Source organism: Pseudophryne corroboree, chromosome 9 (assembly GCF_028390025.1).
Source record: "Pseudophryne corroboree isolate aPseCor3 chromosome 9, aPseCor3.hap2, whole genome shotgun sequence".
Classification (NCBI taxonomy): Eukaryota; Metazoa; Chordata; class Amphibia; order Anura; family Myobatrachidae; genus Pseudophryne; species Pseudophryne corroboree.
The window spans coordinates 342,617,874-342,645,716 of NC_086452.1; the positions used below are offsets into that span (position 1 = coordinate 342,617,874).

Sequence of the window (27,843 nt, forward strand, 5' to 3'; positions counted from 1 at the left end):
CTACTAGGGACTTGGAGGACTCCAAGTTGCTGGATGTTGTCAGGGCCCTGAAAGTATAGGTTCCAGGACGGCTGGAGTCAGGAAAACTGACTTGCTGTTATCCTGTATGCACCCAACAAACTGGGTGCTCTTGCTTCTAAGCAGACTATTGCTAGTTGGATGTGTAATACAATTCAGCTTGCACATTCTGTGGCAGGCCTGCCACAGCCAAAATATGTAAATGCCCATTCCACAAGGAAGGTGGGCTCATCTTGGGCGGCTGCCCGAGGGGTCTCGGCATTACAACTTTGCCGAGCTGCTACTTGGTCAGGGGCAAACACGTTTGCAAAATTCTACAAATTTGATACCCTGGCTGAGGAGGACCTGGAGTTCTCTCATTCGGTGCTGCAGAGTCATCCGCACTCTCCCGCCCGTTTGGGAGCTTTGGTATAATCCCCATGGTCCTTTCAGGAACCCCAGCATCCACTAGGACGATAGAGAAAATAAGAATTTACTTACCGATAATTCTATTTCTCGGAGTCCGTAGTGGATGCTGGGCGCCCATCCCAAGTGCGGATTATCTGCATTACTTGTACATAGTTACAAAAAATCGGGTTATTATTGTTGTGAGCCATCTTTCAGAGGCTCCGCTGTTATCATACTGTTAACTGGGTTCAGATCACAGGTTGTACAGTGTGATTGGTGTGGCTGGTATGAGTCTTACCCGGGATTCAAAATCCTTCCTTATTGTGTACGCTCGTCCGGGCACAGTATCCTAACTGAGGCTTGGAGGAGGGTCATAGGGGGAGGAGCCAGTGCACACCACCTGATCCTAAAGCTTTACTTTTTGTGCCCTGTCTCCTGCGGAGCCGCTATTCCCCATGGTCCTTTCAGGAACCCCAGCATCCACTACGGACTCCGAGAAATAGAATTATCGGTAAGTAAATTCTTATTTTTTCTGCAGCGGGGTACACTGGGATTCCACAGGGATAACATTGGGGTGTAGAGTTGGATCTTGATCCAAGGCACCAACAGGCTAAAAGCTTTGACTGTTCCCAGGATGCTTAGCGCCACCTCCTCTATATCCCCGCCTCCAGGCACTGGAGCTCAGTTTGTAAGTTGGTGCCTGCAGTGCAGGCAGCTAACAGGGAGGGATGCGCTGGGCAGCCCTGAAAAGAGCTTTTCAGAAGACTTCAAGGGCCCAGCATAGGCACTTACAAGTGCTATATGTCATTCTGACATATCATTCTGCGGCTCCCTCAGCTCCCCCGGCGGCGCCGTATACTCTCGTGCCCGGTTGCCGGGTACTTACAGCAGAGGGCTCCGGGATCGCGTGGCCGTATCAAGGGAGTAGGTAAGAGGGTTCCCCAGGCGGTACCCGCTGGAATTCGCAATCCGGCGCGGCCTTTAGGAGACGGACCGCGCGCGCTGGCCTGGACACTGTGGCCATACAGGGACCCACTAGACCACCAGGGCAAGGGCATAGGTCGGATTACCTCATAATCCGTTTTGCTAAGGCCCGCAGTACCCGGTGGTGAAGTCCAGCAAGGGGATAAGGCTCTGACTTTTAGCCCCTCCCCCAGCCGCCATTTACTGCTAATGTTCCTACCCTGGAGCTGCATCTGTCTGTCTCCCTCACTCCCTGTCAGCGTTTGGGCGCCATTACACACATGCTGAGCTGACTTTGTACTGCTGGGCAATGTCTCCTCTGTAAAGCCCCCTGCATCACCAGCGCTGTGCACTTAAGTATTCTACATGTCTTTTAGACAGTGTTAGTTAAGAACAAGTGCATACATTCAGGGATATTTAGTACAATTACCCTGGAATATACATCCAGTCTTTACTGTGCATTGTTATATCTATATACATATATAGCTTTACTTTGTAGTGCAGTTACTTAGTATTGCTAGTCCAGTGCAGTTTTATTGTTTGTAATCATTTCTGCATTGTACATGTGACTGTGTGTGTGCCAGTAGCTGCTGTGTGATTTCCATTCCGAGTATCTCACATATACTGCTATCCCTATATTCTGTACCCTGAAGGGGGCTAAGTGCATCAGGGTTCTCATATAATATAGTGTTTCACAGGATATACTCTCTTGGTATTTTTCTCTGTGTATTACAGTCACCATATACCTCTTAAATCCTCCGTGTGTGCTTAGCTTGCAGTCACACTATACAGGGGGATTTCTGCCTGGTAGTTTGCTTATATTGTACAATTTTTCCCTACGGTTACGCTTTCATATAATGTCAGCTAAACAGGGTGATAATTCTATGGCTGATCCTGCAACATGCAGTGCTACTGGCATGGATGTCTCCGAGGAGAATATTGTTGCTGAGGGTTCAGGTACTGGGGTTTTTATACCCCTCAGTCAGTCTACAGCAACGGGGGCAAATCATGACCCGCCGTGGGCTACATTTTCTAATTTACTGACTACGCTAGTAACTAGACTTGCACCCCCTATCGGACCTCCTGTGCCATTTCAGCAACATATTGTCCCTGCGGTCAATCTGCCATGGGCAGATACTCTGTCCTCTCAGTTACAGCAATTAAATCAGTCTTTGGCTAAGCAAAATCCTAACCCTCGCCCGCCTAAGACCAAGGCGTCATCTAAGCGGGCCATTACTTCGTCACAATCCACACATGTTTCAGATACTTCATCTGATGAAGATGGCGCATATACTGACCCCTCAGACACTGATGCAGATGGTTCTGATGGGGAATCTATGACACAAGTGGATGTTCCTGACTTCTTGGAGGCTATCAGACTCATTCTTCAAATTGATGATGACGAAGAACCTCCAGCTACCTCTAAGAAACCAGATAAGTTCAAGCGTCAGAAGGTTAATAAATTTGTTTTGCCCCACTCTGACCACTTGGTTGACATATGTCAGGAGTCCTGGGAGTATCCAGAAAAGAAATTCTCCCTGTCTAAAAAGATGCTATCTCGTTATCCCCTCGCTGCAGAGTTAAGTAAAAATTGGGAAACACTGCCGCCGGTGGACTAACAAGTCGCGCGTCTGGTGGTGTTATCTGCTCTGCCTGTCACTACCATCACCTCTCTGAAGGAACCGACGGATTAGCGTGTGGAGGGTTGCTTGAAGTCTCTTTACACTCTTGCTGGAGCTGTGCACAGGCCTACTACTGTGGCCTCTTGGGCTGCTAAAGCTATTGAGGCCTGGGTTCAGGAAGTTGAAGCGGAACTACAGTCTAATTTTCCTGACAATGCTAGACAGTGTCTTTCATACATTATTACAGCCTCTCATTATATTTGGGAGGCGGCATCTGATGCAGGTATCCTGGCGGTCAAAGCGTCTACTACGTCTATTCTGGCTCGCCGGACCCTCTGGTTGAGGTCATGGTCTGTAGACCTGGACTCTAAAAAGACCTTGGAGGTGATCCCTTTTAAAGGAAACATATTTTTTGGTGAAGACCTCAATAAGATTGTTGCCGACTTGGCATCTGCTAAGACTGCATGTCTACCTAGTACTACACCTTCGGCCCCAAAGGCTAAGAGTACTTCCTTTTTGTTCCTTTCGACCTCCAGGTAAAGCAAAGGGTCAGGCGTACCCGAAACAGGCTCGCACTTCCAAATCCACTAAGTCCAAACCTAAACGTGCCTGGGCTGCCTGTCAACCTGCTTCCAAAACAGACAAGCCTGCTGCATGACGGGGCAGGCCTCCCCCTGGGGGATCCCAGGGTGGGAGGCCGACTTCTACGGTTTGCTCAGGTATGGTAACAGACCACTTCGGACACCTGGTTAAGGGAAGTTGTCGTTCACGGATACGCCATCTCTTTCAAGAAACGTCCCCCTCGCCAGTTTTGCTTGACAAACGTCCCTACGGATCCAGTAAAAGCAAAAACACTCCATCTGGTGGTGCAATCCCTCCTGGACACGGGAGTGATAGTGCCGGTACCTCTGACTCAGAGAGGCAGGGGGTACTATTCAACGCTGTTCCTAGTTCCAAAGCCGAATGGTTCTTCCCGGCCCATTTTCAAACTCAAGTCTTTGAACAAGTTTGTGAAAGTTTCCATATTCTGTATAGAAACTCTTTGCTCTATTGGACATACAGAATGCTTACCTACATATACCTATTGCAGTGTCGCATCAGCAATACCTGCGCTTTGCTATTGGCAACCTCCATTTTCAATTCCAGGCCTTGCCGTTTGGTCTGACCAAGGCTCCAAGAATTTTCACCAAGGTCATGACGGCTCTACTCCGCCGTCAGGGTATCAGGATCCTGCCGTATCTGGACGACTTGTTGATCCTGGCGAACTCTCCAGAGGTTCTCCTCTGTCTTCTGGAACTGACGTTCCAATTCCTACATGCCCGCGGGTGGCTCATCAACTGGAAGAAGTCTTCCCTGGTCCCTGCTCAGAGTATGGTGCACCTAGGAGCACTATTGGACACCCACAATCTGCGGTTGTTTTTGTCTCCGGAGAAGGTCCTGAAACTTCAGGACAAGATCAGATGCTTTCTCTTTCGCCCACGGGTGTCGATACACTCGGCGATGCAAGTACTAGGCCTCATGGTGTCTGCTTTCGACATGGTGGAGTATGCTCAATTTCATTCCCGCCCTCTGCAGAGGTTGATACTCTCCGAGTGGGATGGCCTGCCTCACCAGATCAGGACTCACATGGTCTCCTTGACTCCGGAGGTCCGCCTGTCACTGAGCTGGTGGCTACAGGACCAGCAACTGAGCAGGGGGTCGTCCCTTCTGGATCTCCAACTGGGTCCTTCTGACGATGGATACCAGTCTGCGGGGTTGGGGCGCGGTGTTGGAGCAACACTCGTTCAGGGTTGGTGAACCTGGGAGGAATCTTTCCTCCCGATAAACATTCTAGAATTGCGGGCAGTGTTCAATGCGTTGACACTAGCCCTGCCTCTGGTACAGAACAGGCCTGTTCAAGTACAGTCAGACAATGCCACCACAGTGGCGTACATAAATCATCAAGGTGGCACTCGAAGCCGCATGGCAATGATGGAAGTATTAAAAATCCTTAGTTGCGCAGAACACCATCTGCCAGCCATATCGGCAGTGTTCATTCCGGGAGTCCTCAACTGGAAAGCGGACTTCCTCAGTCGTCAGGACGTACATGCCGGAGAGTGGAGTCTTTATCCGGAAGTCTTTCAACTCCTAGTGGACCAGTGGGGTCTACCAGATGTAGACCTGATGGCGTCTCGACACAATCACAAGGTTTCGGTCTTCAGAGCAAGGACAAAGGTTCCTCAAGCAGCGTTCGTGGGTGCACTGGCAATTCCATGGAACTTTTGGCTGCTGTACGTGTTCCCTCCGGTGTCACTTCTGCTCAGGGTGATAAGGAAGTTCAAGCAAGCAGGAGTAATACTACTTCTAATCGCTCCAGTGTGGCCCAGTTGGCATTGGTTCTCAGACCTGCAGGGTCTCTCGATAGAGTGTCCTCTTCTACTTCCGCAACGCCCAGACCTCCTCGTTCAGGGCCCTTGTGTCAACCAGGATCTGGCCCGACTGGCTTTGATGGCGTGGCTCTTGAAGCTTCAGTTCTGAGGGCCAAGGGATTTTCTGAGGCGGTCATTCAAACTATGTTGAAAGCCCGTAATCCGGCTTCTGCTCGGATTTATTATAGGGTCTGGAATTCTTACTTCACCTGGTGTGCGGCTAAGAATTATGATGCGTACAAGTTCAGTACTGTCAAGCTTTTGGCTTTCCTGCAACAGGGCCTGAACTTAGGCCTTCATCTGGCCTCCCTCAAGGTTCATATTTCTGCCTTGTCGTTTTGGTTTCAGAGAAAAATTGCGACTCTGCCTGATGTTCATACATTCACTCAGGGTACTTTACGATTCAACCTCCCTATGTCCCGCCTGTGGCTCTTTGGTATTAGTCGGTTGTTCTGGACGCCTTACAATAGTCTCTGTTTGAACCTCTTGAGTCTGTGGACCTTAAGTGGCTTACTCTTAAGGTCTTGTTTTTGCTGGCTATTGCCTCTGCTAGACGGGTTTCAGATTTGGGTGCTTGTCCTGTCGGTCACCCTTTCTGATTTTTCACCGTGACCGGGCGGTTCTTAGAACTCGTCCTGGTTATTTGTCTAAGGTGGTGTCGTCTCTCCACCTTAACCAGTAGATTGTGGTTCCGGCATTTACCTCTCCAGGTTTATCCTCCAAAGAGTGGTCTTTGGATGTGGTACGGGCTCTCCGTATTTATGTGAAGAGAACGGCTTCTCTTAGGATATCTGATTCCCTCGTTGTCCTTTTTGGTTTTCACAAATGTGGCTGGCCTGCTAATAAGCAGACCATGGCCAGATGGATTAGAATGGTGATTACACGTGCTTATGTACAGGCTTGCCTTCCAGCTCCTGCTACCATCAAAGCCCATTCTATTCGGTCTGTTGGACCTTCTTGGGCGGCCCGCCGTGGTGCGACCCTTGAACAATTGTGCAAGGCGGCTACGTGGTCCTCAGTGGAACTCATAAGGTTTTATGCCTTCGATACTTCCGCCTCCCAGAATGCCTCCTTTGGACGCGGCGTTCTTGAGCCGGCTACAGTGCGTCCCCTCCTATGAAGAAATGCTTTAGGACATCCCTGATGTTATTCCTGTGGAACCCCAGTGTACCCCGCTGCAGAAAAGGAGATTTATGGTAAGAACTTACCTTTGTTAAATCTCTTTCTGCGAGGTACACTGGGTTCCACTGGGCACCTACTTTGACGCACTTAGCTTCTTTGGGTTGGTATGGCATTAGCTGCTGGTACCTTCTCCTGTCGTGAGAATGTAGTGTATGTGGCTACTAACAGTTGTCGTCTCTCTTACCTGCTACTTCATTGGACTGGTTAACAAAACTGAGCTCCAGTACCTGGAGGCAGGGATATAGAGGAGGCAGCGCTAAGCATCCTGGGAACAGTCAAAGCTTTTAGCCTGTTGGTGCCTCGGATCAAGATCCAACTCTACACCCCGATGTTATCCCTGTGGAACCCAGTGTACCTCGCAGAAAGATTTAGCAAAGGTAAGTTCTTACCATAAATCTCCTTTTTAGTATAATAGACTCTTTTTAAGAAGTCACGTCGCCAAGCCTGTAGTCACAGCATAATAAAAAAACAGTGATTTTTTATTTTTATTTTTCTCTAACGTCCTAGTGGATGCTGGGGACTCCGTAAGGACCATGGGCATAGACGGGCTCCTCAGGAGACATGGGCACTTTAAGAAAGAATTTATGTTCTGGTGTGCACTGGCTCCTCCCTCTATGCCCCTCCTCCAGACCTCAGTTTGATACTGTGCCCAGACGAGCTGGGTGCTTTTCAGTGAGCTCTCCTGAGTTTGCTGAGAGAAAGTATTTTGTTAGGTTTTTTATTTTCAGGGAGCTCTGCTGGCAACAGACTCCCTGCATCGTGGGACTGAGGGGAGAGAAGCAGCCCTACTCTCTGAAGCTAGGTCCTGCTTCTTAGGCTACTGGACACCATTAGCTCCAGAGGGATCGTACGCAGGATCTCACCCTCGCCGTCCGATCCCAGAGCCGCGCCGCCGTCCCCCTCGCAGAGCCGGAAGACAGAAGCCGGGTGAGTATGAGAAGCAAAGAAGACTTCACAGGCGGCAGAAGACTCCGTTCTTCACTGAGGTAACGCACAGCACTGCAGCTGTGCGCCATTGCTCCCACACACCTCACATACTCCGGTCACTGTAAGGGTGCAGGGCGCAGGGGGGGGGGGGGGGGGCGCCCTGGGCAGCATTTGGGCAGCATTTGGGACCTCTTTTGGCAAAAGTTAAACATATATACAGCTGGGCACTGTATATATGTATGAGCCCCCGCCAAAAATTGCATATTTAAGCGGGACAGAAGCCCTCCGCCGAGGGGGCGGAGCTTCTTCCTCAGCACTCACCAGCGCCATTTTTTCTCCACAGCTCCGCTGAGAGGAAGCTCCCAAGGTTCTCCCCTGCAGATACACGGCAGAAGAGGGTAAAAAGAGAGGGGGGGCACATAATTAGGCGCAAAAAAACAAAACAAAACAATATATAAACAGCAGCTACTGGATTAACATTAAGTTACTGTGTTATTCCTGGGTTTATAGCGCTGGGGTGTGTGCTGGCATACTCTCTCTCTCTCTCCAAAGGGCCTTGTGGGGGAACTGTCTTCAAAAAGGGCATTCCCTGTGTGTGTGGTGTGTCGGTACGCTTGTGTCGACATGTCTGATGAGGAAGGCTATGTGGAAGCAGAGCGGGAGCAAATGAATGTGGTGTCTCCGCCGACGGCGCCGACACCTGATTGGATGGATATGTGGAAGGTTTTAAATGATAATGTTAATTCCTTGCATAAAAGATTAGAAAAAGCTGAAGCCTCAGGACAGTCAGGGTCCCAACCCGTGCCTGATCCTATGTCGCAGAGGCCGTCAGGGTCTCAGAAGCGCCCACTATCCAAAAATGTTGACACAGATACCGACATGGATTCTGACTCCAGTGTCGATTACGATGATGCAAAGTTACAGCCAAAATTGGCTAAATCCATCCGTTATATGATTATAGCAATTAAGGATGTGTTGCACATCACAGAGGAAATCCCAGTCCCTGACAAGAGGGTACATATGTATGGGGAAAAGAAGCCGGAGGTAACCTTTCCCCCCTAACATGAGCTAAATGAGTTATGTGAAAAGGCTTGGGAATCTCCAGATAAAAAACTGCAGATTTCCAAAAGGATTCTTATGGCGTATCCTTTCCCACCAACGGACAGGTTACGCTGGGAATCCTCCCCTAAGGTGGACAAAGCTTTAACATGCTTATCCAAGAAGGTAGCCCTGCCGTCACAGGATACGACTACCCTCAAAGATGCTGCGGATCGCAAACAGGAGGTTACCCTGAAGTCCATTTATACACATTCAGGTACCTTGTTGAGGCCGGCGATCGCGTCGGCCTGGGTGTGTAGTGCTGTAGCAGCATGGACGGATACCGTGTCTGAGGAAATTGATACCTTAGACAAGGATACTATATTGTTGACCTTGGGGCATATTAAAGACGCTGTCCTATATATGAGAGTTGCTCAAAGAGACATTAGTCTACTGGGTTCTAGAATAAATGCTACGTCAATTTCTGCCAGAAGGGTCCTGTGGACTCGGCAATGGACAGGTGATGCCGACTCAAAAAGGCATATGGAGGTTTTACCTTACAAGGGTGAGGAATTGTTTGGGGAGGGTCTCTCGGACCTGGTCTCCACAGCTACTGCTGGAAAGTCAAATTTTTTGCCATATGTTTCCTCACAGCCTAAGAGAGCACTGTATTATCAAATGCAGTCCTTTCGATCACAGAAAAACAAGAAAGTCCGAGGTGCGTCCTTTCTTGCCAGAGGCAGGGGCAGAGGAAAGAAGCTGCATAACACAGCTAGTTCCCAGGAACAGAAGTCCTCCACGGCCTCTACAAAATCCACCGCATGACGCTGGGGCTCCACAGGCGGAGCTAGGCCCGGTGGGGGCATGTCTTCGAAATTTCAGCCACAAGTGGGTTCACTCCCAGTTGGATCCCTGGGCAATAGATATTGTGTCTCAGGGATACAAGCTGGAATTCGAGGAGATGCCCCCTCACCGATACCTCAAATCGGCCCTGCCAGCTTCCCCCCACGAGAGGGAAATAGTGTTAACTGCAATTCACAAATTGTATCTTCAACAGGTGGTGGTCAAGGTTCCCCTCCTTCAACAAGGAAGGGGTTATTATTCGACCATGTTTGTAGTCCCGAAACCGGACGGTTCGGTCAGACCCATATTGAATTTAAAATCCCTGAACATATACCTGAAAAGGTTCAAGTTCAAGATGGAATCGCTGAGAGCGGTCATCGCAAGCCTGGAAGGGGGGGATTTTATGGTCTCTCTGGACATAAAGGATGCATACCTTCATGTCCCCATTTATCCACCTTATCAGGCGTACCTCAGATTTGTGGTACAGGATTGTCATTACCAATCTCAGACGTTGCCGTGTGGTCTCTCCACGGCACCGAGAATATTTACCAAGGTAATGGCGGAAATGATGGTACTCCTGCGGAAGCAAGGAGTTACACTTATCCCATACTTGGACTATCTCCTCATAAAAGCGAGATCAAGAGAGCAGTTGCTGATCAGCGTAGCACTTTCTCTGGAAGTGTTACGGCAACACGGCTGGATTGTAAATATTCCAAAGTCGCAGTTGGTTCCTACGACTCGTCTGCCTTTCCTGGGCATGATTCTAGACACAGACCAGAAAAGGGTTTATCTCCCGACGGAGAAAGCTCAGGAACTCATGACACTGGTCAGGAACCTTTTAAAACCAAAACAGGTGTCAGTGCATCACTGCACTCGTGTCCTGGGAAAGATGGTGGCATCATACGAGGCCATTCCCTTCGGCAGGTTCCATGCGAGGACTTTTTAATGGGACTTACTGGACAAGTGGTCCGGATCACATCTTCAGATGCATCGGTTAATCACCCTATCCCCCAGGGCCAGGGTGTCACTCCTGTGGTGGCTGCAAAGCGCTCACCTTCTCGAGGGCCGCAGATTTGGCATTCAGGACTGGGTCCTGGTGACCACGGACGCAAGCCTCCGAGGTTGGGGTGCAGTCACACAGGGAAGAAATTTGTCTGTGGTCAAGTCAAGAGACTTGCCTTCACATCAACATCCTGGAACTAAGGGCCATATACAACGCCCTACGTCAAGCGGAGACCCTGCTTCGCGACCAACCGGTTCAGATTCAGTCAGACAACATCACCGCAGTGGCTCATGTAAACCGCCAAGGCGGCACAAGGAGCAGAGTGGCGATGGCGGAAGCCACCAGAATTCTTTGCTGGGCGGAGAATCACGTAAGCGCACTGTCAGCAGTGTTCATCCCGGGAGTGGACAACTGGGAAGCAGACTACCTCAGCAGACACGACCTCCACCCGGGAGAGTGGGGACTTCATCAGGAAGTCTTCGCACAGATTACAAGTCGGTGGGAACTGCCACAGGTGGACATGATGGCATCCCGCCTCAACAAAAAGCTACAGAGGTATTGCGCCAGGTCAAGAGACCCTCAGGCGATAGCTGTAGACGCCCTGGTGACACCGTGGGTGTTCCAGTCGGTCTATGTATTTCCTCCTCTTCCTCTCTTACCCAAGGTGCTTCGGATAATAAGAAAAAGAGGAGTGAGAACAATACTCATTGTTCCAGATTCGCCACGAAGGACTTGGTATCCAGATCTCCAAGAAATGCTCACAGAGAACCCGTGGCCTCTTCCTCTAAGACAGGACTTGTTGCAACAGGGGCCCTGTCTGTTCCAAGACTTACCGCGGCTGCGTTTGACGGCGTGGTGGTTGAACGCCGGATCCTAGCAGAGAAAGGCATTCCGGATGAGGTCATTCCTACGCTGATAAAGGCTAGGAAGGACGTGACGGCTCAACATTATCACCGTATATGGCTAAAATATGTTGCTTGGTGTGAGGCCAGGAATGCCCCTACGGAGGAATTCCAGCTGGGCCGTTTCCTTCACTTCCTACAGTCCGGAGTGAATTTGGGCCTAAAATTGGGTTCCGTTAAGGTCCAGATTTCGTCCCTATCCATTTTCTTTCAAAAGGAATTGGCTTCTCTACCTGAAGTTCAGACGTTTGTAAAGGGAGTGCTGCATATTCAGCCCCCTTTTGTGCCTCCAGTGGCACCTAAGGATCTTAACGTGGTGTTGAGTTTCCTGAAATCCCACTGTTTTGAACCACTCAAAATGGTGGAGTTGAAATATCTCACGTGGAAGGTGGTCATGCTATTAGCCTTGGCTTCGGCTAGGCGTGTGTCAGAGTTGGCGGCTTTGTCACATAAAAGCCCCTATCTGGTTTTCCATGCGGATAGAGCAGAATTGCGGACCCGTCCACAATTTCTGCCGAAAGTGGTTTCATCCTTTCATATAAACCAACCTATTGTGGTGCCTGTGGCTACTACTGACTTGGAGGATTCCGAGTTGCTTGATGTGGTCAGGGCTTTGAAGGTTTATGTAGCCAGAACGGCTAGGGTCAGGAAAACAGAGTCTTTGTTTATCCTGTATGTTTCCAACAAGCTTGGTGCTCCTGCTTCAAAGCAAACTATTGCTCGCTGGATCTGTAACACGATTCAGCAGGCTCATTCTGCGGCTGGATTGTCGCTGCCAAAATCAGTTAAGGCTCATTCCACTAGGAAGGTGGGCTCCTCTTGGGCGGCTGCCCGAGGGGTCTCGGCATTACAGCTTTGCCGAGCGGCTACTTGGTCAGGTTCAAACACTTTTGCAAAGTTCTACAAGTTTGATACCCTGGCTGAGGAGGACCTTGTGTTTGCTCAATCGGTGCTGCAGAGTCATCCGCACTCTCCCACCCGTTTGGGAGCTTTGGTATAATCCCCATGGTCCTTACGGAGTCCCCAGCATCCACTAGGACGTTAGAGAAAATAAGATTTTACTTACCGGTAAATCTATTTCTCGTAGTCCGTAGTGGATGCTGGGCGCCCGTCCCAAGTGCGGACTTCTTCTGCAATACTTGTATATAGTTATTGCTTCAATAAGGGTTAAGTTATGGTTGCATCAGGGTTTGACCTGATGCTCTGTTATTTGTCATACTGTTAACTGGTTGTTATCACATGTTATACGGTGTGATTGGTGTGGCTGGTATGAATCTTGCCCTGGATTACCAAAATCCTTTCCTTGTACTGTCAGCTCTTCTGGGCACAGTTTCTCTAACTGAGGTCTGGAGGAGGGGCATAGAGGGAGGAGCCAGTGCACACCAGAACCTAAATTCTTTCTTAAAGTGCCCATGTCTCCTGCGGAGCCCGTCTATCCCCATGGTCCTTACGGAGTCCCCAGCATCCACTACGGACTACGAGAAATAGATTAACCGGTAAGTAAAATCTTATTTTTAAACCAGCCAACCCTGTCTCCCACTTTAGTAATTATTGTTATACATTATAATTGTATGGGTAGGGAAGGGGTAGCTTTTTTTTTTCTTAATGGAATTTGATATGGTTTGTAACTGTAAGGGCAGAAGGTGGGCTGTGAGCTCTCCTAATAAACTTCACATAACTTTGTAGAAAAAGAAAAAACAGAAATTGTCATTCATATCTATCAAATGCCATGCATTAGTGAGCTGAAGTATGTACATAATATACCTGCAGTAATAGATTAAACACATCCCTCATGCTCACTCTTCAGCAAGTTGCCATGATAGGAGAGAGTAACAAAGTAGACCGTGATTGGCAGCTTTGTAGAAGTCATACACAGGGTCAGTAATATAGCATGTCCGATAACTACAGTCTAGTTTTTATTTTTAACCTGTATTAGATTACATTAGGTCAGAATGGGGATGATAATCCGGTTGACGGGATGCCGGCTGTCAGTGGCATCCGGTCTGCCGGTATACCAGTAGTGAGTCTGCTCGCCACGATTCGGGCCCAGTGGTGAGCTACGCTCGCCATAGGTTCTATTCCCACTCTGTTGGTGGCATGGACCCACCAACGAAGTGGGAATTATGGGCGGCTGTCTACTTTCCGACCGCATTAATATGTCGGCAGTCTGGATTCCGGAGTTGAGGTCCAGAATGCTAGGATCCCGACAGTCGGCATTATAACTGCATCCCCATTAGAACGCAATGGATTTCACCTTATTTGTATGGTTTAGAAGTAATGTCACTTGTACCTACAACTTTTACCTAACACATTGATTTCACTTATTTGTGTTCTCTTTGAATATGTATTTATATGATCGTGTAGAATTGCTTATCATCATTGCCTATGGCTATAACTCAGCTTTGTTGTATACTAAGAAAACAAGCAAAAAGCACAGACAGTGCTTGGCGGATTATATTTAAAAAAAGGAATTTTTATTTTTATATTAAATCATAAAATTACTTGGTATCTCCTTTCTAAAACCTCAATATTTAATTCCACATAACAATATATTACTGACTCAAAACATGGTTGTGTATACAGCAATTCATCACAGATAAGATATTATAAACAGAAACATTTGTAACGCTTAATCACATTCAGCATTATAATTTGGTCCTGCTCCTCTGTATACTTTGTATATTTTATAAGCACAAATGCCCAGTTTTAGTTTGTTAGTGATTTCAGCAGGTTGTTACAACAAATGTCTCTTTTATCCAGCTGTTAATGATATTCTGTGATCTGTGCAGCCTTTACATATAGTGAAGCATGTATTTTTCTGCCGCTTCTGATGTTAATAAGCATGCAAGATTTAAAGCAGTTTTTAGTTAGGAACAGCGGACTTATTCATGCAAAAGTGATTGCTATTTATACATGGCCATGTTTAGCAGTCATAGTGTAATTGTTACAACATCCTCCTCCTGGGTTATAATTGCTCTTATTCTCCCGGCTCTGGTGCTTACGAACCCTTGTAGCAAGCCTTATCCGCAGATGAAGTGATATACTCCCAGTCATGAGGCAGGTATCCTACGTGTGGTGTAGCAGCAAGAGGTAATCAGGATCACCGTTAAAAGACGGATTTTCCCCACCTGGGTAAATTGTCAGCGGAATTCCTCAGGCCAGTATAAAGAATTGAAGAGCGGGAAGCAGCGCCATGTTCAGGGGGCGGAGCTTCTCAGAGCGGACCCGGCAGCGTTCAGCGCCATTTTCCTGCCTGCAGATTCTATACAGAGACGCTGATAGGGAGAGCAGTCCCTCCAAGCAACTCCAGCTATCCTGTGCAGTACCAGGGGGTTGTAGAAGGGGGTGGAGGCTGTGTAAATACTGTGTAGTTTATTAAGGTACACAGTAAGTGCTAGGTAGTTGTTTTATATCTACTGCAGAAAGCGCTGTGTGTGGGTTGGCTCCAATCTCTGTGTCTCTCTGTGGCATACTTGGGGGGAAACTGTATCTGACATTTCCCTGTGTGTGTGTGTTTGGGTGTTTGTTGTCTCACATAGCCATGTCTAGGGACTCTGTGTCATATGCTGCAGAGGATGTTTCCTCTCAGGAGGAATCCATTCCATGTACACAGGAATGTAATGTCTTGTCTCAGATCCCAATTAATGAGCCTGAGTGTTTGTCCTCTATTAAGGGGATGATCTCTCAGATCTCTATCAGGATAGCTCATACTGAGACTGAAACTCAGGTGTAAAAGAACTCTATGGCAGTTTGATCAGGTTCTGTTCCTATTCCTGCAAAATCCCCTGGTATGTTCCCACAGAAACGTGCACTTGCCCAGATTATGCAAGATGACACGGATACCGACTCTGATACAGCAGACGGTGATGGGGACTTGCTGAGGGGGGTGGCATCCCTTGCAAAGGGGGTGCAGCTCATGATTGAGGCCATTAGAGATGTGTTAAACATTAATGACATGCTACCTGAGCTGGTTGAGGAGGTTTACTTCACTGACAATAAGAAAGCCTCTCTAACCTTTCCTGCGTCAAAAGAATTAAACGCTATATTTGAAAAATCCTGGGAAAATCCGGAGAAAAAAAATTCCAGATCCTAAAAAGGGTTCTCGTTGTTTTTCCCTTCCCTGAGGAGGATAGGAAAAAATGGGAAAACCCACCCATAGTTGACGCATCTGTCTCCAGACTGTCTAAAAAGGTAGTTTTACCTGACCCTGGATCTACCGCGTTAAAAGAACCGGCTGATCGTAAGATTTGACACTACGCTCAAATCCATATACACGGCTTCAGGAGTGGCGTTAAGGCCCACTATTGCCTGTGCATCGATTTCTAAAGCCATAGTAAAGGGGTCTGTCTCAGCTCGCAGGGGACTCTGGCTACGCCAATGGTCTGCAGACGCGGAATCCAGGAGAAGTGTGGAGAACCTACCGTACACAGGTCAGGCTCTTTTTGGGGAAGCGTTGGATGCGTGGATTTCCATGGCAACTGCGGGTAAGTCACCTTTCCTTCCCTCTGCTACACCTTCTACGAAGAAACCTTTTTCTTCAGCTGTGTCGCAGTCCTTTCAGACCGCTAAGGCAAAAAAGTCCAAACCTCCTACCACTTTCTTTAGAGGTGGTCGTGCAAAATCCAAAAAGCCTGCGACCACAGGCTCCCAGGACCAGAAACCTGCTGCTGATTCCTCAAAATCCTCAGCATGACGGTGGACTGCACAGCCTGGAGGACGGGCTGGTGGGTGCCTGACTCAGACGTTTCAGACACGTCTGGGTGTCGTCCGGCCTGGATCCCTGGGTACAGGATATTGTGTCCCAGGGGTACAGACTGGAGTTTTAAAAACTCCCGCCTCACCGATTCTTCAAATCAGGCTTGCCAGCTTTGCTGACGGGCAGGGCTATCCTAAGGGAAGCCATCCTAAAATTGGAAGTCACAGGTCATTGTCCCAGTTCCACCTCGTATGCAAGACAAGGGTTATTATTCAAACCTTTTTTGTGGTACCGAAACCGGATGGTTAGGTCAGACCAATTTTGAACTTGAAATCGTTGAACCCTTATCTAAGGGAGTTCAAATTCAAAATGGAGTCTCTGAGGGCAGTGATTTCAGGTCTAGAGGAGGGAGAGTTCCTGGTATCCCTGGATATCAAGGATGTGTACCTCCACATTCCGATTTGGCTGCCACACCAGGCTTATCTCAGATTTGCACTGTTAGACAGTCACTATCAATTTCAGGCACTGCCGTTCGGCCTCTCCACAGCACCGAGGGTGTTCACCAAGGTGATGGCCGAGATGATGGTTCTCCTCCGCAGACAGGGGGTGAACATAATCCCGTATCTGGACGATCTGCTGATAAAGGCATCATCCCGGGAGACTTTGTTGCAGTCCATTGTTCTCACGACTCATCTGCTCAGGGAACACGGTTGGATCCTGATCCTTCCAAAATCACATTTGGAGCCGACAAGGAGATTGTCTTTTCTGAGAGTGATCCTCGACACGGAAGTGCAGAGGGTGTTTCTGCCGGAGGAGAAAGCGTTGGTGATTCAAACAATGGTCCGGGATGTCCTGAAGTCAACCCGGGTATCGGTTTATCAGTGCATTCGCCTTCTGGGAAAGATGGTGGCCTCCTACAAGTCTCTGCAGTACGGAAGGTTTCATGCTCGGTCCTTCCATCTGGATCTCCTAGACAAATGGTCGGGTTCTCACCTACACATGCACCAAAGGATATGTCTGTCGCCGAAAGCCAGGATTTCACTCCTCTGGTGGCTGCAAATGCCTCACCTTCTGGAGGGCTGCAGGTTCGGGATTCCGTACTGGGTCCTTCTTACCACGGATGCAAGTTTCCGGGGCTGGGGCGCAGTCACTCAGGGGGAAACCTTCCAAGGAAGGTGGTCAAGCCTGGAATCAGCATTTCATATCAACCAACCTATTGTGGTGCCAGTGGCTACTGACTCCTCAATTTCATCAAAGTCCTTGGATGTTGTAAGGGCTCTGAAAATCTATGTGAAGAGGACTGCTCGTCACAGAAAATCGGACTCTGTCCTGTATGATCCCAAGAAACTTGGGTGTTCTGCTTCTAAGCAGACTATATCTCGCTGGATCAGGTTCACTATCCAGCATGCGTATACACGGCAGGATTGCCGCGTCCTACGTCTGTTAAGGCCCACTCTACTCGTAAGGTGGCTTCTTTCTGGGCGGCTGCCTGGGGTGTCTCGGCTTTACAGTTTTGCCGAGCGGATACTTGGTCTTGGTCGAACACGTTTGCTACGTTTTACAGATTCGATACTTTGGCCTCTGAGGACCTGAAGTTTGGTCAATCAATTCTGCAGGAGCCTCCGCACTCTTCCTCCCATTCTGGGAGCTTTGGTACATCCACATGGTACTAATATGGACCCCAGCATCCTCTAGGACGTAAGAGAAAATAGGATTTTAATTACCTACCGGTAAATCCTTTTCTCGTAGGCCGTAGAGGAAGCTGGGCGCATGCCCAGCGCTTCGTGGTTACTTCATTCAGTACTGCTTAGTTCTTGGTTAATTACTGTTTCGTTACTTTGTTAAGAAATCTTGTTCAGCCGTTGCAGAGTTTTCAAGCTAGTTAGCTTGGTTTGCCTTGTATGTGTGAGCTGGTGTGAATCTCGCCACTATCAGTGTAAAATCCTTCTCTCGAAGTTGTACGTCTCCTCGGGCACAGTTTTTAGACAGAGTCTGGTAGGAGGGGCATAGAGGGAGGAGCCAGCCCACACTCTCAAACTCTTAAAGTGCCAGTGGCTCCTAGTGGATCCATCTATACCCTATGGTACTAATTTGGACCCCAGCATCCTCTACGGACTACGAGAAAAACATTTACCGGTAGGTAATTAAAATCCTATTTTTGAGTCTGACATATATTGTTATGTGGAATTAAATATTGAGGTTTTACAAAGGAGATACCAAGTTATTTTATGATTTAATATAAAAATAAAAATTCTTTTTTTTAAATATTGTCTGCCAAGCGCTGTCAGTGCTTTATCCTTGTTTTCTTGGTTTATGAATTGAAAGGGTAGAGAAGTCCCTTATTTACACAGTGAGCTGCTTGCAGATAAATTATTTAAATACTGAGCCTTTTTAAGTAACGCCAGGGGGTATTTTGTTTCTGTTTTTGGTTGTATACTACATTTCAAGCGATGGTATCCAGAGTCCATCTCTGTATCATATAGCTGGGCAAGAACACCACCATGGAGTCTGCTCTGGCATGGCCTGCATGGTTTACCCCCTTTTTTGTTTTCTGTTTGCTGTGACCGCCACCCCCCTTTCATATACCTGGTAAGTCCTACCAGATTGATTGAGCAGTGTTCTCTGTGTATGGACTGCATGATACTAGGTGCATCTACTTGGTGTGCACATGCAATTGGTTGTGGTGTTTGTACCACAGTGCATAATGGCATATATTAAGCATTGGGTTTATATATTTTCATATATGGTATATACTTATCTGTTATAGAGTGGGAAGACCCAGGCACACCATTCTGGTTCGCGCCTGCGAAAAAATTTGTTAATAGCTTTTCAGTCTGGTCTTGTTCTTTCCTATGCAGATAGGGTATGCGAATGGTAGATGAATGATGTATTGGTCAACGTGTTCAAAAGGCCGACATGACAATGGTCAACACACAAATGGCTAAAACGTTTTTGGAGTTTTTCACGTTTTCTCAACGCCCAGCACAGGGAAAGTCCGCCCCGCATGTCAGGTCCTACCCCCCTCCCCCCCCCCCCGCACAGGTACTAAAGCATCGTACGGCGGCAATGCTTTTGCACCTGACGAGTAGCTCCCTGTCAGCGCCGCATCCCGGGTCGCAGTGGCTGCGTGTGATGCCACGCAGCCGCTGCGGCCCGACCCTCCAACGGTCCGGACACGCCTCCGTTGTCCAGACCGCGCCCTGCAAACGGCATTCTAACGCCGTTGTCACGCTCCCTCCCGCCCCGCGACCACCTCTGGTTGTCAATCAGGCAGAGGCAATCGCAGCCCTGAGATGCTGATAGCATCTCACTGGGCTTCCGGGGTGCGCAGGCGCAGTGCGGCCGCTGCGCGTGCGCACTTCACAAAGTAATTCAGACTGCGATTGCTGCCGCTGCAGCATTGCAGTCTGAATTACCCCCTAAGTGTGGTATATTGAAAATATAGCATTGCAAAGCATTCAAGTGTCCTGTGTTGCAGGAGTGGGGTCAGTAATATCAGCTTGGGTTTTAGCTCCTTCTTCTTGTGGGTAAGCTAATGCATCTGTCGCTGATGTAAAGTCTACAAAAGAGTCTCCTTCATATATATGTAGTTTAGCTGCATATAACAGAGCAAATGTGCGCTTGTTATTGACTAGATTAGAGCATACTGGGTTAAAGGCCTTCCGTGCACGGGAGAGTTCAGCTGAGAAATCTTGAAAAATATACAGCTGTTTGTTTTCCCACATGATGGTGCAGTGTTGTCTAGAGGCAGTCCAGAAGGCTACCTTGTGTAGGTAGTTCATACATCTAAATAAGGTAACTCGTGGACGGGGTACAGGGATGGGGGCCAACCCGATGAACCCTCTCAATTACAAGATCTTTGCAGGTGTCAGAAATTCCCAGTATTGAAGGTAAAGTGGTTTGAACAAAGGCAGACAATTCAGGTCCTTTGATAGTCTCAGGGAGCCCCACTAGCCGGATATTGTTCTGGCGCGATCTGCTTTCTGCGTCGTCAAGTTTATACCGTAACTGACGGTTCTCTTTATCAAGCTGTGTAAAATCGCATTGTGCTTTCGCCATATAATGGCATAAATTACCAATGCTATTTTCATTGACTGTGACTTTATGGGTTATTGCTGCAATTGCAAGGTGATGTCTGAAACAGCTTTCGCTGGTAACGGCCCCATTGTAAAGGTAATGGCGCCTACCATGTCAGAATACGTAACTGGAGAATCAAGGCGTTTACTAACCTTGGGGCAATAAGTTTGAGGTTGCATAGCAGCAGAGAGTGGCTTCTTAGGAGCAGGTGAGGCGGTTGGCGTTGTGGTGCTTTGAATTAGCTCTCCGTTTCTCATGGCATGGGGGCTGTGTGGCGATGTGCGGCTTCACAGTAGCGCTTGGGAACAAGAACTTATCCATCGGCAGCCAGAGGACGGGGAGAGGCTGGTATGCCGTTTTGAGGCCGTGATCAGCGGTATGTGAGCAGGTGCTGAGCCGTAGCTGTGCCGTGATGCTGCTCACAGCATAACGCCGGAACCGTTAGAGTACTCTTAATGTGCAGTGGTGTTATATAACCAATATAGGTAAGTTGTAAAATATGTAAATTGTTTTAGGTGATGTGCAGTTCTCTGGTGCTCAACTCTTATTTCTGTATATGTATTCTACCGTATTCAAAATAAAATATTTTTACTCACACATAAGGCCATTAACCAATCTACACCAATGTACATCACTTCGCTTATTTCAAAATATTTCCCAACCTGACCTCTCAGGTTAAGAGCTACAGCTTGCATTCACACTCATTATTTGCTCCCATCCACGATCGCAGGACTTTCTTCAGGCAGCACCCACTCTGTGGTATGTCCTCCCACGCACAACAAGACTCTCCTCTAGTCTTCGTACCTTCAAGCGTTCCCTGAAAACTCACCCCTTCAGGCTAGCTTATCACATTCCAGAACGGCTCACTCAACCTTCATAAGTTTTAGTATCCAGTTACATCCCCTTTGTACAGTGCACACATATCCTCACTGTGTGACCTTATCATACAGCCCACCAAGAACCTTTGCAATCTGGTGGACAATTACACAATAGATAGCACCTACCCTTGTGTATCAATGCTTATTTTCCAATAGATTGTAAGCTTACGAGCAAGGCCTTCCTATCTCTATGACATTTTGTTATTACCCAGTTTTGTTTTATCATTGTCGTTTCCAATTGTAAAGCGCAACGGAATATGCTGTGCTATATAAGGAACTTTTAATAAAAAACAGTAACAGTGGGACTGAGTCGCACTGCGCACGTGCCACAATGGTCTTGTGACTGTGATCGCAGACAGTATTTATTTGCAACGGTATTGATAGTCAGGGACCATTTGGGGAAGGTAACGGGTAGTGTAGGCAATAATGCAGTCTAGTCAAGACCATATTCAGGGCATGTCTCGGCCTGCATCTGTGATCCCAAACGTGGCTCAGGCATGCCGCTTCCTGCGGCTATGTTGCGCAACTATAGTGCTAGTCAGATGTTTGACAATAGACTGATCTGCTGCCGGTGCTGCATCTTTGTACGCAGGTGCCGGGACTCGCAAAGACGCCGGTGGGCGTATCAATACAAATCTAGGTACACATTTGCAGCACTGGCGTACATCTCTGCGTCAGGCCCAGTGGATGAATATATTGATTTTAAATGGTTACAAATATTTATCAATACTCATGCGTTTCGCTGGAATAGCTTGTTTCTGAGACATTACATCTGTGTTTTACGTATCCCAGCTTAGTGCAGATGTATTTTCATCTGTCTGCAGCAGTGGAGGGGGGAGCTGAATGCTCACAATACAATATTGGACAAATGTGTAGGAATATTGTGCATGATGAAATGTAAATTTTCTAAGCCTCTGTATCACAGATCCGTAACGCTTTCAATATTTATACCCTGACACCAGTTCTAGCTTTTTCCGAGTGAAACTGATCTATGCAGCTGTTTAATATTCATGTATTCTGAGAACGTTTGGCAGAGCGAGGCTGACTCTAGAGATTTGTTCTTTATTTCAGGCGAAAAAGAAAGAGCTGGCTCGCAGAGACCTGGATATAGAGGACGGAGACAGCATGATTTCTTCCGCAACGTCTGATACCGGTAGCGCAAAGAGGAAGAGGTATGTTTCGCTCTGCTAAAATGTACACGCCTGTGCTTCCATTGTGTTTATACTGTAGCACGTAGGCTGGTGTATGTGGTTCCCCGTTTGCATGGGCTTATAATCGTACAAGCAGTAATGATTGAGAAGAAATGGTAATCCTTTTATTCTGGCAGTAAGGGCTCCCTGAGCTAGGTAAGGGTCTAGTGACTGAGATCTGTGTTTCGTCTGACTTCGGTCAGTGAATGGTTTTACCAGTCTAGAATTGAGGTTTGCATGTTTTGACCCCCTGGAATGTTATTATTTATGTATTTGAGTTGTTAAGAAGGGTGTATAGGTTATACAGCTAGGGAATGTGGCAGCTCTCCCTCATTAATATATTTTTACAAATATTTTTTTATATGTTCATGTAAGTGAAAGTCCTGGCAAATTAAATGTCATTTTTATACATGGGATACATGTTGTTCCTCTAGATCAGTTCTCCTGTACTCTCTTCTGAAGTCCAGCACATATTGTAATCTTGAATTTAATCTTTTTTTATGAAATGGTAAAATTATTATAACACGCATGGGTGACATTGGAATGATCTGCATAAGGCTAACTTGATTGATAATCTGAGCGATTTCTCTGACTTTATTTGTCACTTCTGAGAACAATGAGGTTGGCTGCTGGGACTTTAACGCCTAGAAACTGATTTATGTCATGGATAATTTGACTTTAACTAAAAAGTATATAGATAGATTTCTACCCTCGCATAATGCAAAAGTTTTAGGTGTTATTCAGTTATACATGAGATGTTAAGGTCCACCAAACGTCTGCTTCAACCAACGTCCTTGGTTTTAATTAGGGGCCGCTGACCTGTGTGTGCTACTTGTGATTTTGGATTCCTTTTCCCTTTCCTTTCCCTTTTTCTTTTCCTTTCTTTCCCTTTCCCTTCCCTTCCCCTTTCCTTCCCTTCCTTCTGCAAAGTCTTTTATTGAATGTATCGTCCTACGTCCATTTCATTTCTATTAATTCAACCCTTCACCTGATTGTCTAAACCACATATTGTCACATGACATTTTAACGTTTACTCTTCCAATTTATATTTGTATCGCTAATAGTAATTGTTCACTAAAATATAATTTAAGTGGATAAAAATATTTGGTAATAAGCAAACATCATTCCATTTATTACCTTCCAGATTCATATTATTTCTAATGTTTGTTTTAATAAGATTTTACTCACCGGTAAATCTATTTCTCGTAGTCCGTAGTGGATGCTGGGAACTCCGTAAGGACCATGGGGAATAGCGGCTCCGCAGGAGACTGGGCACAACTAAAAGAAAGCTTTTAGACTACCTGGTGTGCACTGGCTCCTCCCACTATGACCCTCCTCCAAGCCTCAGTTAGGATACTGTGCCCGGAAGAGCTGACACAATAAGGAAGGATTTTGAATCCCGGGTAAGACTCATACCAGCCACACCAATCACACCGTATAACTTGTGATACTATACCCAGTTAACAGTATGAAATATAACTGAGCCTCTCAACAGATGGCTCAACAATAACCCTTAGTTAGGCAATAACTACATACAAGTATTGCAGACAATCCGCACTTGGGATGGGCGCCCAGCATCCACTACGGACTACGAGAAATAGATTTACCGGTGAGTAAAATCTTATTTTCTCTGACGTCCTAGTGGATGCTGGGAACTCCGTAAGGACCATGGGGATTATACCAAAGCTCCCAAACGGGCGGGAGAGTGCGGATGACTCTGCAGTACCGAATGAGAGAACTCAAGGTCCTCCTCAGCCAGGGTATCAAATTTGTAGAATTTTGCAAACGTGTTTGCCCCTGACCAAGTTGCAGCTCGGCAAAGTTGTAAAGCCGAGACCCCTCGGGCAGCCGCCCAAGATGAGCCCACTTTCTTTGTGGAATGGGCTTTTACTGATTTAGGATGCGGCAATCCAGCCGCAGAATGCTCCAGCTGAATTGTGCTACAAATTCAGCGAGCAATAGTCTGCTTAGAAGCAGGAGCACCTATTTTGTTGGGTACCTACAGGATAAAAAGCGAGTCAGTTTTCCTGACTCCAGCCGTCCTGGAAATATAAATTTTTAAGGCCCTGACTACGTCCAGTAACGTGGAATCTTCCAAGTCCCTAGTAGCCGCAGGCACTACAATAGGTTGGTTTAAGTGAAAAGCTGATACCACCTTAGGGAGAAACTGGGGACGAGTCCTCAATTCTGCCCTATCCATATGGAAAATCAGATAAGGGCTTTTACATGACAAAGCCGCCAATTCTGACACACGCCTGGCCGAAGCCAAGGCCAATAACATGACCACTTTCCACGTGAGATATTTCAAATCCACAGTTTTAAGTGGCTCAAACCAATGTGATTTTAGGAAACTCAACACCACTGAGGGAGTTGTCGGCAAGGCAGATTTGAGGAAACGGCGGGGGGAGACGCCTCGAATTCCAGCTTGTACCCCTGAGATACTACTTGAAGGATCCAGGGATCCACCTGTGAGCGATCCCACTGATCGCTGAAATTTTTGAGGCGGCCCCCCACCGTACCTGGCTACGCCTGTGGAGCCCCCGCGTCATGCGGTGGACTCAGAGGAAGCGGGGGAAGAATTTTGATTCTGGGAACTGGCTGACTGGTGCAGCTTTTTCCCTCTTCCCTCGTCTCTGTGCAGAAAGGAAGCGCCTTTGACCCGCTTGCATTTCTGAAGCCGAAAGGACTGTACCTGATAATACAGTGCTTTCTTAGGCTGTGAGGAAACCTGAGGTAAAATTTTTTCTTCCCAGCTGTTGCTGTGGATACGAGGTCCCAGAGACCATCCCCAAACAATTCCTCACCTTTATAAGGCTCTATGTGCCTTTTAAAGTCAGCATCACCTGTCCAGTGTCGGGTCTCTAATACCCTCCTGACAGAATGGACATTGCATTAATTCTGGATGCCAGCCGGCAAAATATCCCTCTGTGCATCCCTCATATATAAGACGACGTCTTATGTTCGCAAAATAGTATCCCTGTTCGACAGGGTTACAGACCACGCTGCAGCAGCACTATCTGCAGGTCTCAGTCTAGTACCTGAGTGTGTAAATACAGACTTCAGGATAGCCTCCTGCTTTTTATCAGCAGGTACCTTCAAAGTGGCCGTATCCTAAGACGGCAGTGCCACCTTTTTTGACAAACGTGTGAGCGCCTTATCCACCCTAGGGGATATCTCCCAGCGTAACTTATCCTCTGGCGAGAAAGGGTACGCCATCAGTAACTTTTTAGACATTACCAGTTTCTTATCGGGGGAACCCACGCTTTTTCACACTTCATTCACTCATTTGATGGGGGAACAAAACACTGCCTGCTTTTTCTCCCCAAACATAAAACCCTTTTTTAGTGGTACTTGGGTTAATGTCAGAAATGTGTAACACATTTTTTATTGCCGGGATCATGTAACGGATGTTCCTAGTGGATTGTGTATATGTCTCAACCTCGTCGACACTGGAGTCAGACTCCGTGTCGACATCTGTGTCTGCCATCTGAGGGAGCGGGCGTTTTTTGAGCCCCTGATGGCCTTTGAGACGCCTGGGCAGGCGCGGGCTGAGAAGCCGGCTGTCCCATAGCTGTTACGTCATCCAGCCTTTTATGTAAGGAGTTGACACTGTCGGTTTATACCTTCCACCTATCCATCCACTCTGGTGTCGGCCCCACAGGGGGCGACATCACATTTATCGGCATCTGCTCTGCCATCACATAAGCCTCCTCATCAAACGTGTCGACACAGCCGTACCGACACACCGCACACACACAGGGAATGCTCTGACTGAGGACAGGACCCCACACAGCCCTTTGGGGAGACAGAGAGAGAGTATGCCAGCACACACCAGAGCGCTATATAATTAGGGATTAACACTATATTGAGTGAATTTTTCCCAATAGCTGCTTGTATATACAATATTGCGCCTAAATTTAGTGCCCCCCCTCTCTTTTTAACCCTTTGAGCCTGCAAACTACAGGGGAGAGCCTGGGGAGCTGTCTTCCAGCTGTACTGTGAAGTGAAAATGGCGCCAGTGTGCTGAGAGAGATAGCCCCGCCCCTTTTTCGCTGACTTTTCTCCCGCTTTTTTATGGATTCTGGCAGGGGTATTTATCACATTTATAGCCTCTGGGGCTATATATTGTGATATATTTGCCAGCCAAGGTATTTTTATTGCTGCTCAGGGCGCCCCCCCCCCCCCCCCCCCCCCAGCGCCCTGCTCCCTCAGTGACCGGAGTGTGAAGTGTGCATGAGGAGCAATGGCGCACAGCTGCAGTGCTGTGCGCTACCTTGGTGAAGACTGATGTCTTCTGCCGCCGATTTTCCGGACCTCTTCTTGCTTCTGGCTCTGTAAGGGGGACGGCGGCGCGGCTCCCGGAACGAACACCAAGGCCAGTTCCATGCGGTCGATCCCTCTGGAGCTAATGGTGTCCAGTAGCCTAAGAGGCCCAAGCTAGCTGCAAGCAGGTAGGTTCGCTTCTTCTCCCCTTAGTCCCTCGATGCAGTGAGCCTGTTGCCAGCAGGTCTCACTGTAAAATAAAAAAACTAAAATAAACTTTCTTTCTAGGAGCTCAGGAGAGCCCCTAGTGTGCATCCAGCTCGGCCGGGCACAGAAATCTAACTGAGGCTTGGAGGAGGGTCATAGTGGGAGGAGCCAGTGCACACCAGGTAGTCTAAAAGCTTTCTTTTAGTTGTGCCCAGTCTCCTGCGGAGCCGCTATTCCCCATGGTCCTTACGGAGTTCCCAGCATCCACTAGGACGTCAGAGAAATAGATTTAACGCATTTGTCTATACAGGTTGAGTATCCCATATCCAAATATTCCGAAATACGTAATATTCCGAAATACGGGATTTTTTGAGTGAGACTGAGATATTGAAACCTTTGTTTTCTGATGGCTCTATGTGCACAAACTTTGTTTAATATACAAAGTTATTAAAAATATTGTCTTAAATGACCTTCAGGCTGTGTGTATAAGGTGTATATGAAACATAAATGAATTGTGTGAATGTACACACACTTTGTTTAATACACAAAGTTATTAAAAATATTGTCTTAAATGACCTTCAGGCTGTGTGTATAAGGTGTATATGAAACATAAATGCATTCCGTGCTTAGACTTGGGTCCATCACCATGATATCTCATTATGGTGTGCAATTATTCCAAAATACGGAAAAATCCGATATCCAAAATACTTCTGGTCCCAAGCATTTTGGATAAGGGATACTCAACCTTTATATACATTCTGTATACTTTAGCAGTGCATTATTTAATGTGCTTAATAGCTGCTTCTGAAACAAATGCATTGGTCAGTAAAAGATGAAATTCAATAACACGGTTTCCAATGTCATTATTTGTTTACCTCTGTTGTCTACGTGAGGGATAATTAGCAAAGGACATTAGAAAGGTCTGTGAGACAATGTTATTGGAGGTTTAAACAAAGCTTTTGAAATACAGAGGCATCCAGTCACATAAATTGGTCAAGTAAGGAGCAATGTAAGCAAAGGTGACCGTCATCTTTGCCAAATAAAGATTCATTGTCTGTGCTGTTAGCTCCACTTTAAAATGTATTGTTTTAGGTAAGTAATGTGACAGATAAAGAGCCTTATTCAGATTTCTTAGCAAACCGAAAAAGCATATTAATGGGCAAAACCATGTTGCACTACGCAGGGAAGACAGATGTAACATGTGCAGAGAGAGTTAGATTTGTGTGGGTTATAGTGTTT

General features: G+C 47.2%; 1 protein-coding gene across 7 annotated transcripts in view; it reads left to right on the forward strand.

Annotated features, from left to right (window-relative positions):
• PBRM1 (polybromo 1) overlaps nt 1–27,843 on the forward strand; it is a 262,604-nt gene that overhangs the window by 122,077 nt on the left and 112,684 nt on the right. For all 7 annotated transcript variants that reach the window (XM_063940622.1, XM_063940624.1, XM_063940623.1 and 4 more), the window contains exon 13: nt 22,016–22,116. In XM_063940622.1, the coding sequence (XP_063796692.1) occupies nt 22,016–22,116 (101 nt within the window). The remainder of the gene's footprint in view (nt 1–22,015; nt 22,117–27,843) is intronic.